Source organism: Capsicum annuum, chromosome 12 (genome assembly GCF_002878395.1).
Source record: "Capsicum annuum cultivar UCD-10X-F1 chromosome 12, UCD10Xv1.1, whole genome shotgun sequence".
NCBI lineage: Eukaryota > Viridiplantae > Streptophyta > Magnoliopsida > Solanales > Solanaceae > Capsicum > Capsicum annuum.
In genome coordinates, this window is record NC_061122.1 from 21,464,600 (window position 1) to 21,477,334 (window position 12,735).

General features: G+C 33.4%; 1 protein-coding gene across 1 annotated transcript; it reads right to left on the reverse strand.

The window, feature by feature from the left end:
- Window positions 1-2,164: 2,164 nt before the first annotated feature.
- Window positions 2,165-9,339, reverse strand: LOC107850997 (diphosphomevalonate decarboxylase 1). Its single transcript, XM_016695872.2, has 10 exons — window positions 8,783-9,339; window positions 6,984-7,182; window positions 5,669-5,732; window positions 5,422-5,485; window positions 5,248-5,328; window positions 4,290-4,376; window positions 3,989-4,146; window positions 3,821-3,869; window positions 3,090-3,214; window positions 2,165-2,623 (listed from the first exon to the last, which is right to left on the reverse strand). Exons 1-10 carry the CDS (start codon window positions 8,996-8,998, stop codon window positions 2,401-2,403), a joined length of 1,266 nt encoding a protein of 421 aa, XP_016551358.2. The 5' UTR covers window positions 8,999-9,339; the 3' UTR covers window positions 2,165-2,400.
- Window positions 9,340-12,735: the final 3,396 nt, after the last annotated feature.

A 12,735-nucleotide genomic window follows, 5' to 3' on the forward strand; every position in this document is an offset into this window, starting at 1 on the left:
ACTTGTGAAGCAGTGAATGGGTGAGATAGTGTGATGAAGTGTGCATATTTATTATACGTGTCCCTACTACCAGGATAGTATCTTTCCCTTCAGACTTGGGTAATCCTTCAATGAAGTCCATGGATATGTGCTCCCATACCCTTTCGGATACTGGTAGAGGATGTAATAATCCAGGATAAGCCACCTATTCATCCTTACACCTTTGACAAATATCACACTCTTGAACAACCACTTTCACTTGTTCCATCATATCAGGCCAATAAAAAATAGCTTTTAACCTTTGATAGGTGGCCCAAACACCAGAATGACCTCCTAGATCAGAGGTGTGAATTGTAGTGACCAATTGTTGCCTTAACATCCCATGCTTTCCCACCCAAGCCTTTCCTTTATACCTCAAAATTCCTTGCTGAATGGATAGGTTCAAGGTTGGATCTGGATTGCTGCTTAACATAGTAGTAGCTTGTAGGACCTCTTGATCACCCTCATAACTGGCTAATAACTCCTCAATCCATTTGGGTTGCAGCTCTGAGATTAGTAGACACTGTGAAGTATCACTCTTGGTCTGACTCAACCCTTTGGGATTATCATTTTCAGCCTGTTGATCTAGCTTTCTAGACAGTGCATTAGCAACAACATTTTCTACTCCTTTCTTGTACTGAATTTCAAAACTCAAGCCCATGAGCTTAGTTAAGCCTTTGTGCTGTAGAGAGGTGGTGATTCTTTGTTCCTGCAAAAACTTTAAGCTAAAATGGTCAGTTTTTATGATAAAGTGTTGCGGGTGGAGGTAGTGTCTCCATTTGTCAACAGCTTGTAATAGAGCAATCAACTCTTTCTCATAGGTAGATATGCCCAAATGCTTTTTACTCAGGGCTTAACTCATGAAAGCTACTGGTCTCTTGTCTTGCATCAAAACAGCTCCAATCCCAGTGTTGCAAGCACCTACTTTCAAAATAAAAACCTTAGTAAAATCGGGTAGTGCCAGTATAGGGGTACTGGTCATAGCTCTTTTTAATTCCTCAAAAGCTTTAGTATTTTCTTCAGTCCACTGGAATTCTCCTTTCTTCAGTAAATTAGTTAGTGCTTTACTCCAATAAGCATACCCCTTCACAAATTTTTTGTAGTACCCAGTGAGCCCCAAGAAACCTCTTAACTCCTTCACTGTTTTAGGTTGTGGCCAGTCCACCATTGCTGTAACTTTAGACTAATCAGTACTCACTCCTGCATCATTAATTACGTACCCTAACTACTGAACCTGAGATTGACCAAAGTTACATTTGCTCAACCTGGCAAAGAGCTTGTTTTGCTTTAACAGTTTCAACACAATTTCCAGGTGCTTGATATGTTCTTCCATAGATTTACTATATACTAGTATATCATCAAAAAACACTAGTATGAATTTTCTCATTTGATCCTTAAAAGTAGTATTCATCAAGGATTGGAAGGTAGCAGGGGCATTGGTCCTTAAAAGTAGTATTCATCAAGGATTGGAAGGTAGCAGGGGCATTGGTTAAACCAAAAGGCATGACTCTGAATTCCCATAAACCATGATGGGTTCTAAAAGCTGTTAAAAGCTGTTTTATGCTCTTCCCCTGACTTCATTCTCACTTGATGGTAACCAGCCCTTAAATCCATCTTAGAAAACACAGTACCTCCAAATAACTCATCTAACAGATCATCAATCATAGGTATAGCTGTTTTCTTCTTCTTCTTCTTTTCATAATCAAGAAATAGAGTTACTACAACACGAACATGGTAGGTTATGGTCTGCCCGTTTATCCTTGTCTACTTATGTGCAAGGCTTTTGCCTGCGATAAAGAACAAATCTAGGTTGAATCTGTGACATGCGCGATAAATAAAAGGATGAATCTAGGTTGAATCTGTGACATGCTCCTCATACACGCATCACAAGCACCTTCTTTTTTGTTTGTGCTAAAAATGTTGCAAGTACAATAGGATATCAAGCGTGCAAAATCTGAAAAAGTCCCACATGAATATTGTACCATAACGGTCATTCAAGAATCGGAACATGAAATTTTAATGAACATAGTAAATTCACTTTCAACTAAGTAAATGTACTATTAACACAAGTCAAGAAAGAAAGCAACAGCAAGCAACAAATCATTTGTTGAATTTAAAAGATCTTTTTGAGATTTAAAAGAAGCAATTTCAAGAACCTTATTTCATTGTTCAAAGATGAGAGTACACAACTATTTCCACTGAAGAATAAAACTGGAACCTAAGCTACAGACAAAAGCTTTCAATTCAAATTTTATCCAACTAGAAAAAAAAAACAGTTTAAAATGGCAGCCCCATCTTCTTCGGGCAAAGAGGCTACAATACTTGGATCTCGCGCAGTTGCACCGATACCTTAATCATCAGCACAAATAAAACTTTGTTCTTTTACTTGGGCAATCCAGTTTCGGGGTTGAGGAGAGCCTGGCTTTCGTCAGTTAGCAAAACTGGACCTCTACCAGGTCTTGTGCAGATGAAGTAGCTTATTTCACCTTTGTATTTCTGAGCCGGAATCTTGTCCTTAATTTCAGGTGGAGGTGGTAACGCATCCACGTCCTTTATATCCTGAATTCCAGCATCCTTTAGAATTGACTTATCGCCTATGACATAGCTGGAGAGAAATGAAAAAGGAAAATGAGGAGCAGTGAAGATGTCGACAGCACAAGGTCCAAAATACATATCATGGCAGGGTGTGTTTGTACTGGGGAAAATCTTTTCCATAAAAGAAGTCATTTTCTGGTGCTTGGTTCCAGAAAATAATTCTTCGGAAAAATATTTTGCATCTGAAAGGGAACATGACTTCCCTCACTTTGGGTGGAAATCATTTCCCTTCACGATTATATTCACTCTTAACTTTATATCACCGCTTTAACTAGCACATCTATAATCAATCTTTAATACTCTCAATAACATTATTGCTTTGTCAATAATATCTTGAGTAAATATTTTTTCAGAAAATATTTACCACCTTCAAACCAACCACTGGAAAACATTTCCTTGGAATATATTTTCTAAAAAATAAGTCACTTTCCCTCGTCGTTATATTTGAACTTTGAATCTTTAGATATCAGACATACCTGTTTAGATCGGTATCTGAATTTGGAGGGAAGTGGAAGAGAAGCCTCTGAAGCATGAGAGTGGCAGCCTTTCTGTTACGTGCAATTAGAACAGCATTTGGCCCAGCATCGAAGGTGTATGCAACCTGGAAACATTCTTATGTTTAAGTAAAAATGGAATATGCATTTATGCACGCTACATTACAACTACTTTTGAAGTCAGACTTGCAGCAGCAGATCATAAGAAGCAAAATGTGAACTTAGATATTTGTCAGCAATAAGGCTAATTATAGTGTTCAAAAAGGTATGAGATTAAGTCCGCAAGTTGCTTGTTATAGTGTCAAGTATCAGTGAAATTGGTGGCATGTCACTAATGTCAAAACCAGCTCAAGAAGGGAAGATTTCAACGTCTGGATGCATCGTGAAGTTGTAGAATCCTCCAAGTTCCAACACAGAAAAATGCGTGAAGTTTAGGGGAGAGAGGAATGTCATGAATGAAACACTCACTGCTCGTTATAAATATAAATTGACAGTTTTTTTTTTTGAGCTTAAGAACTTTGATAAATTGACAGGTTTTGACTTGTGTCCGCTATTTGCTATCAAGTACAAATTTGTGTGACCAATTTAACATGCAGTAACTTTGATATTCAAAAGGTTGAAAATCATGGCAACCCATTTTATTACTTCAGCAAAAGAGAAGAACCACATCATGCAATTATCTATTTGGACAAGAACAGGATAGCGTTTTAAACCTGTGGAGTTCCTTCTGAACGGTTCCATTTCTCGACACAGCCAATTATCCTGAAAAGTTGACACCCCATCAAGACTTTCTTGTTATTACACAAGCAGTCTAAGAGATCATCAAGTTCAGAATTTCTCTAACACAACTATAACTACAGCCTGAAGTTAAGACAACTTGCCTATGAGATGTGTCATTCATGTAGAATATAGGAGGGGTAGTATCCATGCAGACCGCATGAAATTGATTGCTGTCGGAACAAGTTAGTTGAGCAAAAGTTGGAAAATCGTGATTTTGTATAGCTTCTTCCATCTTAATAATGCGTTTTGGTACTACCTCCTGAAATATGAAACAATGTTTACCAATGAGCAGAGGTTTAATTAACCGAGCTAATGCAACTAAGCTGGAGATTTTCGAGAATATTGATTGAAGATGTGTCAGAACTACAAAATCCTAATGTAAAGAGTACAAACGCACAATACCTTTGCTCTGTGTTCTATAAGTGAACTGGTTTCAACAGTATCGCGCATTCCTGAGGTGCTACTTGTTTCCTTCTGCCGTGAGCTCACCTGAAGTACAGCACATAATCAAAAAATTAAGCAGAAAAAAAAATCAGAATGCATAAATTGTTGAATAGGTGTCATAATCAAACTGATAGCATTGTCGCATCATCATTTACACATGCATTTCATTTAAGAAGATGGATAAGTAAAGCTCATAATACTGTTTATTTATGGAGCTGAAAACAGAAAATACACCCGAAAAAACTGTTCCGCTGATCAACATTTGTGTAATTCACTTGACTAAACTTGATTAATTCATAGTCAAGAATTATGAGTTACTGAAAATAGCTTGGAGATGCTTTTGGAGAAGTTGAAAGTTCAGTAGCAATAAGATAACCATTTGAAAAGAAAGAAAAGCAGAGCACGTAAATGAACACAAATAGGTGGCATTTTTAAAGTTTAAGAATTAGTTAGCAAGAAATAAAAGCAGAATTGTCGCTTTTCCTTCCAACTCCCCAGCATAGCAGTATGACTCAAAGAAGCTCGGATTTCTTGAAGAAGGGGTTCCCCGAGATCAAATAAGAGTGAGAAAGAAACCAAGTTCTTCTTTACAACCTTAGTTCCATAAAAATTTCCCTTGTCGAAGTCTAAAGGAATGCAGCTCCAATGGGATAGATTCAGTTTCTGTTTCACTTACTATTATTGCCGAAAATCACCGATGCACAAGAGTGATGTTACGACAATTATCATTTCCGGAGAAAAAGAAAAATATGGGACAAGAAGAAACAATAACATGAAGACAGATTCTCAAATCTGGATAGGAGAAACAGATGCAGACACAGATTCTTTCTTTCTTCTCAACGCCTAACAATGACACAAATATTTAAGCTTTCCAGGAAAGTGAAAAGCAATCACATTCTGGATGGAAAGTACATACCACTGCAATGATGATAACAAGCTCATCCCAGTGCTTCTCGTCTACAAGCGGAACAGCAATGCTATCACTACCATCTTCCTCCTTCACACATCACAAAAGGAATTAGACCACACTGAAAAGATATACAGTATGTTGATACGAGCTACAACACACGAGTGTAGGAACTCGACATACCTTTCCAATGACCCACTTCACAAATCCTCCAAAAAGGCTTCGACAAGCACTTCCTGAACCCTGCCTGTGTGGGAGTAAGTGAGGTATGTCAGTTTTTTCATAGCTATTGAAAGGGGCAGTGGAGCAGAGAAAGCAAAATCAAGAAGAATCAGTTTGATATGCTGTTGATCTAACTTTAGTCTTCTAGACAGAACATATAGAAAAATAAGACCAGCTAACGAAATAGTCACGACTGATATAAATTTACCTTGCTATGGCGGAAAGTCTCCCATTGTCCTCTTGCACATTCATTAACTTCGCAAGGGAAAAAACTGCATATTCAGGAGACATAAGTTGTACTCATCTCAAAATTTCAGAAGAAATGTAATAATGGATAAAATAGAGATTCCCACAAGAAGAAACACTCACTTGGAGAAAAGCATTTTTAAAATTACATTGAAGATGATGCTCCAGAAGGATTGACATAATCCACAGTTTCACAAATTTCGTAATGACAACTTACTATCCTTAGAGACAAGGGTCAAAGAAGATAACATATAAACAGAAGCCCCATCGTAAGGCAGTCATGCACATGCATATGCAGTATAGAGTGGAAACCATGGATAACTCTTACCACTAACTAATCCTCCAACGTGTATTTAAAATAAGGCAAAATCAACTAGAATCCAAAGAAGCTCAAATGCACGAATAAATGCACTAGTTTATCAGCAAGTTCATTCTTTCAATGGCCATTCATATAGAAGTTATACAAAATAATTTCCTGAAAATAAGTTGCGGGAAAAGGAAAATGTTATAAAGAAGCTCTGATTTATTTGTGATTTGCAACAAGTGAAACTTGTGGTACTTGGCTAAACTGCACTGTATACATGAGTTGGAAATTGTAAAACAGATCATTCTTAATGCACAGAGTATGGACAAAAAAAAGCCTGCACTTCTCCACTAACAAAACTATTTTTCAAGGGCCCTTGGAACTATTTTGCTCGCCAAAGAAAATATGATATGTTACTGATCATAGAACCAACAGTCATGCCAATAGAAACATACCCAGAAAAGCCACGCAACACTCAGAAAAGATAACGGTTTTATCCTAAATGCATTCTGTCAAGCTGGAAAAGAACCCAAAGTTTTGAAAATACAAAGGTATCACTTTGATCTTTGCTGATTGAAGTCAAATCACAGATTGAGCACAGTAAAGCCGCAACAAAATTAGTTTCTAGTGTCATATGCTCAATAAGGAACAAAGTTATTTTGGATTTTATAGACCACTGACAAGCAAATATACAGACAAATAAGGTTAATTACACGGTTAGATCAGTTCCAGGTACGTGCAAGTTGCAAACACCTTAGACTACATGAGCATTATGCAAATGCATGCAGAAAGAATTAACTTCTGAAACTCTTAAAAAAGAGTACTCCATTTACTTTTCAGGATTCATTGAAGATCCTTACGTTCATGATTCATCGATAATCCTTAAATCTTTAATATTAGGATATTAATGAAATAAAAAAAGAGGACTGACAAATGATTTCAGAATGCAAGAAAGAGAAACAGTTAATCATACCAAGGCAGGCAAAACCAGCAGCCGAGGAAGCCAGGCCAGCAGCAGTAGGAAAATTATTGTAAGACGCAACATGCACATGCAAGTTCTGCCAATCATTTTTTGTGATCTTGATACCCTTCTTCTCATCCTCAACATCACTAGCACGAGCTCGAATTTCTCTTAGACAATTTTGGTATCTGCCTCCAGCGAGAGATATTTCCTACATAATGAGCAAAAGCAATATAAAAATGTCAAGATCCAACAACAAATATCTGCAGCATACAAATCTTCTCATTGTTCGAAAATACAGGGGAAGGGGAAAATCTAATGAGCTCAGCTTTCTAGGACTGTTTCAAATATGAATTGTAAATTTCTTGCACAACTATTTTAACAAATTTATGGAGCAAAATCAGAGAAGATGATCAAAGACATGATCCATTATGAAACACGAAATGCATCCTAAAGAAGAACAAATAAACTAAGAAAATGCAGAAATTATTGAGACTTTATATGATTCATCTTCTTCTCGTAAGCCTCCTGGATTCCCCATATGTAGTCATACACAGCCAAAAGACAGAAAAATTTGTATATTTTAATCACAAAACAGCCTATGATCTTGCAGATAACAAATAAAAGCAAAAGCTAGACAAATAATAAACTCTTAAAGAACTGACTCTTCCCCACTACCTGAGCTACCAGAGTACTCTTCTTTCACATCAATCAATCCACATAAATTTCTATATACTTAAACTCAAAAATGAGAAATTTTTACTTTTCAAGAATTGAATTCCCCAAATCTGAGATCCCCTTGTTTAATATATACTGAACAACATTCAAGAATGAAACTTTCTCAACATCTGAGCTGCCATAACATCTTGTTTCAAAAAAATAGACCCACATAAAATTACACGAACAAATAGTCATAACTTTTTTTGTGAAAAAATTAGAATGAGACAATTTTACTCTTATAGAACTGAACTTTCCAGCCTTCTTTCACATAAATCAACCGACAAAAAAAAAAGTCTTCTTTCACATAACCTATCCCACATCAAAATTACAAAAAAAGAAACATATAGGTATCATTCTATTATCAATTACACAAAGAAAATTAGTAAATTTTTACTCATAAAGAACTGAACTTTCTCAATATCTAAGCTGCCAAACCAGTTTTCAATCTCCTAAAAATCAACCCAAACAAAATTACAGAAACAAATACCCATCAAGAACTTAACTTTCTCAATATCTGAGCTGCCAGATCAGTTTTCTATGAACCTTCTCAATATCTAAGCTGCCAAATCAATTTTCTATCACATAATCAACCCAAACAAAAGAAGGGCAGCCCAGTTCACTAAAGTTCCCACTATCACGAGGTTCAGGGAAGGACCGGACCACAAAAGTCTATTTTCAATACAACAAAATAGTACGATAATCGAAGTAGGAGAGACAATAGATAGCAACAGAAATTAGTAAATTTTCACTCATCAAGAACTGAACTTTCTCAACATTTGAGCTGCCTAACCAGTTTTCTTTCACATAAATCAACCCAAACAAAATTACAAAAACAATCAAGAACCTAACTTTCTTAATATCTGAGCTATCAAACCAGTTTTTTTTTTAATAACCATGGTGTCCGGGCCAGTTTTCACGCAGCTCGACTAATTTCACAAATACCTGTCACCTCCCACCAGCAACAGGTACCAGCCTACCAGGTACTACCAAACAAGTTTTCCACCACATAAATCAACCCAAACAAAATTACAAAAAATACCCATCAAATTTCCAAACAAATTACACCAAAAAAAGTGAGAAAAAAAAATTACCTTTCCATTGAGCCACATGCGATCTTCATCAAAATCAGGACTAACAGCAACAGTTGTAGTAGTACAAAGATGAGCAGGATCAAGAGTAACACTAATACTATCATTAATAGCAAGAATAAGATTCTCATCTCTCTTTCCCCAATACTTAATCACTGCTATATTAGTTGGTGTTTGAGCAGTTACCATAAGAACCCATTTCTTTGATTGTTCTGCCATGACCAAAAATTTGGTGGGCGTTAATTTCAAGAAATGGAAAATGGGGTTTTAGATCTATGAAAATTGGAACGTGGGTTGGTGTTAAAAAAAAAATTGGTTTAAGTATTTATATATGTGGGGGAAGGAGTATTGGCTGCTATGTGTAGTGAGTAAATAGAAGGGGAACCTCCATTGTTGAATAACAAACGAGTTTGTTGTTTATTTCTTGTTGCCACTTGGCCATATATACTTTTGAAATAAATGCAAATATTAAATTGTTAAAAAAAAAAATGGGCACAACTAGAATCCCTTTGGCTATAGATTTTTCAACTAGTTTTTAGAAAAAAAAAATGACAAATCGTGTTTGATTACTTAATTTGTCATTATTTAACAAGTAATTTAAATTTACAAATATTAGAAAAATTTATTATTTGGGCTAAATTTTATTTTTTGAGAAATTTTAAAAGTGAAATGTGTTTTTCAAATACTATGATCAACCATGTTGCAAAACTTTACCCAAATATTCTGACAAAAATAACTTACTAAAAATATTTAGAAATTTATACTCAGACGCTAATTAAAGAGAAAATGGACAAGGGAATTACGAGATAGAGAATGAAATTTACATTTAAATTGAGGTAATCAACCAACTGGCTGCCAATATACGACTACTCGCATGGTTGATCTAATCCTTTTTAAATTTTTTGAGCCTAGCGTAATAAGTGACGGAGTCAAAAAAATTCATGATAGGTGTTCAATCATTATATTAGCAAAAAAAAAAAATTGATGAATGGTGCATTGAAAATTTTAAAATCAAACTACATAATACTAATAATCATTTTTTCATGAATAAATGTATCAAAAATTTAAAATCAAACCACATAATATTTAGCTTTAGTGTTCATGTTTAATTTAATACGAAGTAAAGCGATAAGCAAAAAAAGAAATAGAAAAAAAAATTAGTTTTATGCTTCAAGCTTTCGTCGACCTATGGTGACGACAATAATAGCAACGAAACATGAAAGATGAAGAGCATAATTAAATGAGGTCTTTTTAAAAGAAAATTCTATATAAAGCTTTTTTGCTTTTAGCAACGTTAATTTTTAGGATATACTTATTAATTAAAAATTAAATAATTACTTTTAAATTTTTAATAAAAGAAAAGGAACAAAGTCTACTAATCCTTCGTTTTCCCTTGAGTTTTGAAGCATTTAGAAGCTCTTCTAAACATGAGAAAAAAAAATCTTTTAAAAAAAGTAGCCCATAGGGGATCGAACCCACGCACTAAAGGAGCATGTCCATTCCATGCGCGCGTACCAACACTAGGCTAGAGCAACTACATATGTCAAGATTGTTCATATTGTATATTTAACCCTTTAAATCAGCATTTCATGTACGTATACTGTATAATTTTTCGGCGAAGGGTGTTCTTCTGACCACCATTGCTACAACGTAGCTCCGCCCTGTGTAACGAGTGAGGTATTCTAAAAAATGGATAAGTTATTATCATCGGAAATTTCAATTGAGCTCCAGCTAATCTTTTTTAAGTCTGTTGAGCCTAATGTAATTAATGAGGTATTCTTAAAAAAGTGTTTGGATATGTGCATCACTTGATTTCTTTTTCAGTTGAACTCGTGGCATTAAATTTATCTAATAGTATAATTTTTATTTTTTATGTAATTTATATGTCATTGTATATAAATACTTTTAGCTAGTGCGCATTTGAAGAATGACAATTATGATTTCTCTAGAATAAAAGATAAAAAGTGTATATTCTCTTTTTGATTTTGGAGTAAAGAAAGTTTAACTGCACAATTATGATACTCAATCTACAGATGCCAAAAGGCATATCAGACTAGTAGACCTAAGAAAATTTGAAAAAAAAAATATGGATAACCACTTGTTGATTTATGTAATTAAAATATATTGAAACTTATTGAGTGTTATTTGTGAAATTTAAAACTTTAAGATATCGATTATTTTTAAAAATAGGATAAAAAAGACAAACACAACATAATTAAGACAGTAAGTTTGATGTAATTTATATTCTGTTTTTAAAAAAAATTAACAATAACATTATTTCCCTTTTTAAAAAAAAATTCAAACTTCTTGTTGATACACATTGTATTCATTGCTATTAACTACACATGAAATTAGTACTTATGAAGGTTTAAAATATGCCTGATTGACGAGGTTCTATGTTGCAACTCTCAGTTTTTATTTCTCTTCTATATTTAAGCTTTCAATTATAATATTTACTATAGGATTATAATAAGTTAAAATAAATATTTCAAATGAATAAGTTTTTGATCTCAACATAATTTTGATTGTTAGATTATTATTTTGCATTCTTTAGATTAAGTCATCAAAATTGAAAAAATAGAACATTAGGTATACATCCATCTTATTGAGGGAGAAATTTCAAAATTCAGAAGGATGAGAATCATGAAATAATTAACCTCTTAGTAAAAGAAATACAACCAAATAATGTTAGCACTGTATTATACTATGTTGTGCTCAAGTCATAAGAACAATTATAATAATAATAATATATTCAATATAGTTTCACAAAGTAAAATTTTGAAAAGAATAAAGTGTATGTAGCTCTTATCTCTATCTCAAAGATTGAAATGTTATTTTCAATAAATCCTCAGCTTAATCACGACGAAAATGATTGGATACTTTTAAAAAAAATTATCAATTTTTTTGTACAAAAAAAATAAATTTTAAATTTATAAGTGATGTGGTGAAAATAAAAAATAATAGACTAATAAAATTTGGAATATTGTATATAAATAACTCAACAAGTATTGCCACATTTTTTATTAGATTAGATTGTAACCAATCCCACTAAAGTACACTAGTATGAATGGCTTTTCTTTTCAATTTTATTTTATTTTATTTTTCAGTCATAGAATAGAGCCTGAGCTCCGCAGACAATGTCTTAATAGTGTTTGTCATTTGATTAGTCAATACTTTTTTGAGGTAGTTATTTTCGAGTTAGACGTTAAAACACTTTGGCTAGCTATACACTAGACGTTACGAGCTTCGATAAAGATGATTATTACTTATAACTTATAATACGGTGAGTACGAAGAATCACATTTTAAAAGTTAATTATTAAGGTGGGAGAGCTTAAGAATATATAAATCTCATATTACGATATTATAATATCAATACCAGACTCAAGTTTCTTACCTTACAATGGACCATAATAAATATGAGATTGTACCGTTAGTATTAAAATTTTCTTTTTAATATAAAAAATCATGCTAATATTAATATAAAAAAAATAGTACATAAAAAATCGTCGGAATATATAAGTCATAGCACATTAATACAAGAGTGGTCCATATCACTATTTATATGTTTTTAACTACTCTAATCAGGCCAAAATTTTAATTAATCTAATCAGGCCTACATTTTATTTAATCTCATTAATCAAGTCAATATAACTCTTTTTAATTTGAACACTTATTTAACACCTCCTACTCAAGGTTCACTTCTTATATATTGATATATACAATGTATAATAATTTTAAAAATATCATTTCTTATATATATCTATATTATTTTCTAATAAAATATACTACGAAATTATTTTATGCAATGTCGACCGATATCCTCATTAAAAAGTTTTTGTTAATTATAACGTGCAAAGATTATAGATATTTGATTTGATCTTGAAAGATACTTTTAAAGTGATTTTTTTTTATGTGAATTTATCGACTATGCAGGTGAAAGATTAAATAAAAAGA